Source organism: Chiloscyllium plagiosum, chromosome 7 (genome assembly GCF_004010195.1).
Source record: "Chiloscyllium plagiosum isolate BGI_BamShark_2017 chromosome 7, ASM401019v2, whole genome shotgun sequence".
NCBI classification, from domain to species: Eukaryota; Metazoa; Chordata; class Chondrichthyes; order Orectolobiformes; family Hemiscylliidae; genus Chiloscyllium; species Chiloscyllium plagiosum.
This window is the reverse complement of record NC_057716.1, coordinates 107,762,712-107,765,355: the sequence shown is the minus strand read 5'-3', so window position 1 is coordinate 107,765,355 and position 2,644 is coordinate 107,762,712. Positions and strand designations below refer to the sequence as shown.

Here is a 2,644-nt window from a genome sequence, read left to right as displayed (position 1 = left end):
TTGGAAAGGGTTCAGAGAAGATTTACTCGGATGCTGCCTGGTATGGAGGGAAGGTCTGTGAGAAAAGAGTGAGGGACTTGAGGCTGTTTTCATGAGAGAGAATGTTCAGAGGTGACTTAATTGAAACATATAAGATAATCACAGGGTTAGATAGGGTGGACAGTGAGAGCCTTTTTCTTCAGATGGTGGAGGCTAGCATGAGGCAACATAGCTTGATATTGAGGAGTGATAGATATAGGACAGATGTCAGAGGTAGTTTCTTTAGAGTAGTAGAGGCATGGAACGCACTGCCTGCAACAGGAGGAGACTCACCAACTTTAAGGGCGTTTAAATAGTCATTGGATAAACATATAGATGAGAATGGAATAGTGTAGGTTAGATAGGCTTCAGATTGATTTCATAGGTCTGCATAACGTCGAGGGCCAAAGGCCTGTACTGAACTGTAATGTTCTACTCTCTAGTACAGGCATTGTGCTTTTGAAACCTTTTCTTTTGTTTGACTTAGTTCTGTCTGTGTGCACTTTGATAAAACTGAGTCAAGTTATTGTCAAAAGAAAGAACAGCTCAAGGAGATGTTCATTTCACAGGATTGGTTTAGACTGACCATAGTTATATTAATTCCATTACATGCCATGCAAATGAAGCAATTGTTCCTTATCATGATTCTGTGACTAAGGAATGTGGGTATCTTTGGTAGCAAAGCAGTCATTGTTCAGAGTTAGCAATCAGATCATTATCCAACCAATAATATGGATGTCCCTCATTATCAAGTTTAGGAAATTAATTGGATCCGAATGAATACTCCTCACATCAAGCTTTCAGACAATTGCGTATTACATCTCATCGCACCATCATTGACCCATCTCATTGACTCATCAATACATCTCAAAACTCCATAATTACTGTATTCAGAACTGAAATCTCTAAACCATTCTTACTCAATCTTTTAGTTCTTTAAAACTTTATTTCATGTTTATTATCTGCTATCTTGCTGGCTGACCTGACATTTTCATCAGAAGCAATGTGCATACTAGTTGAAATAAATCCAGATTCAGTGATTGAAGATACAGATCTCCTGTACTTTGATATAATTGTTTGCTTAATGATCCTTTTCTTAACAAAGACTTTCAACAGGTTCCTCCTGAATTTCACTCCAATGAATGCGTATAAGATTGGATTAATACAACTGTGCAGGATACCCAAACTTTGAGTTGCAGACAGAGCTCTGTCAATATGATTGCGCCGGTCACAGGTTTCAGTAATGAGTTTGCTTCTCATCAGTGTATCAACGAGCACAGTTATATTGTACGGCAGCCAACAAATTACAAAGGACAGCACCACGGCAATAATGATCTTCATAGCTTTCTGTTTCTGGAATCCCTTTGTTTGACACAGTTTCAGGATCATCACACTGTAACAGAAAATCATGGCAGCCAGTGGGATCAGAAACCCAACAAAATGCTGCAAAAGTCTTGTGGTTATTCTCCATGTTTCAGCTGATTCACCTTCGAGTATCTCATAACACATGACTCGGCCAGAATGAATATATTCGCCCTTGTACAAAACTGGTAAAGACAAAGCAATAGACACTAACCAAACAGCGGCAACAATCAGCTTAATTAGATAAGGTTTCTTTTGCTTGCGGGCCTGTGTAGCGTAGACAATGGACAGATAACGATTGATACTAATACAAACCAGAAACAGAATCCCACTGTAGAAGTTAACCTCCTGTAACATGCTGATAATTTTACACATGGCATCACCAAACACCCAGCCAGATACAGCATCTGCAATCCAAAAAGGCAAGGTCATGGCAAAGAGCAAATCAGCCACTGCCAGATGAAGCAGGTAGATGTCTGTGGATGAGATGGTCCGTCGATTATAAAGTAGGACAGTCATTACAATAATATTCCCTGTCACAGCGAGGAAGCACACCAGGCTATAGATAACAGCCAGAGCTGTGTTGATTGACTCATTCACGACAGAAGTACAGGGTGACATGTCTGGATCAATAACGTAATCATAGGAAATTGTATAATCTTCAAGTATATCACTCAAGTTAAAATCCGCCAAATCAAATTTCTGGCTGTCCATTTTCTGAAAGAAAAAGAGTAGATTGGGTAATGAGACAAATCTGAAGGTATGTTGTCAAATTTGTATTGTTATAGCATGTGTGTTGTGAAGATGATATCTCCTTGTTTTTCTGTATTTTCAATTGTGGCTGAAATTGCAAGTGCTGTTTACTTGCTGCAAGTGTTGTTTGATCAATGAGTGAGGGGAAGTCACTGCAGACAGGTTATTAACAATCTGGCCTGCACCTAGGGTCTTAAAGAAAGTGGCTGTAGAGATACTAAATGAATATTTTGCATCAGTATTTACTGTGGAAAAGGATATGGAAGATATAGACTGTAGGGAAATAGATGGTGACATCTTGCAAAATGTCCAGATTACAGAGGAGGAAGTGCTGGATGTCTTGAAACGGCTAAAGGTGGATAAATCCCCTGGACCTGATCAGGTGTACCCGAGAACTCTGTGGGGAGCTAGAGAAGTGATTGCTGGGCCTCTTGCTGAAATATTTGTATCATCGATAGTCACAGGTGAGGTGCCGGAAGACTGGAGGTTGGCTAACGTGGTGCCACTGTTT

General features: G+C 39.9%; 1 protein-coding gene across 1 annotated transcript in view; it reads right to left on the bottom strand.

Annotated features, from left to right (window-relative positions):
• Positions 1-360: 360 nt before the first annotated feature.
• LOC122551856 (C-X-C chemokine receptor type 2-like) overlaps positions 361-2,644 on the bottom strand; it is a 10,496-nt gene continuing 8,212 nt past the window's right edge. Inside the window, exon 2 of the mRNA XM_043694390.1 lies at positions 361-2,097. Within this exon, the coding sequence (XP_043550325.1) occupies positions 955-2,094 (1,140 nt within the window). The 5' untranslated portion in view covers positions 2,095-2,097 and the 3' untranslated portion in view covers positions 361-954. The remainder of the gene's footprint in view (positions 2,098-2,644) is intronic.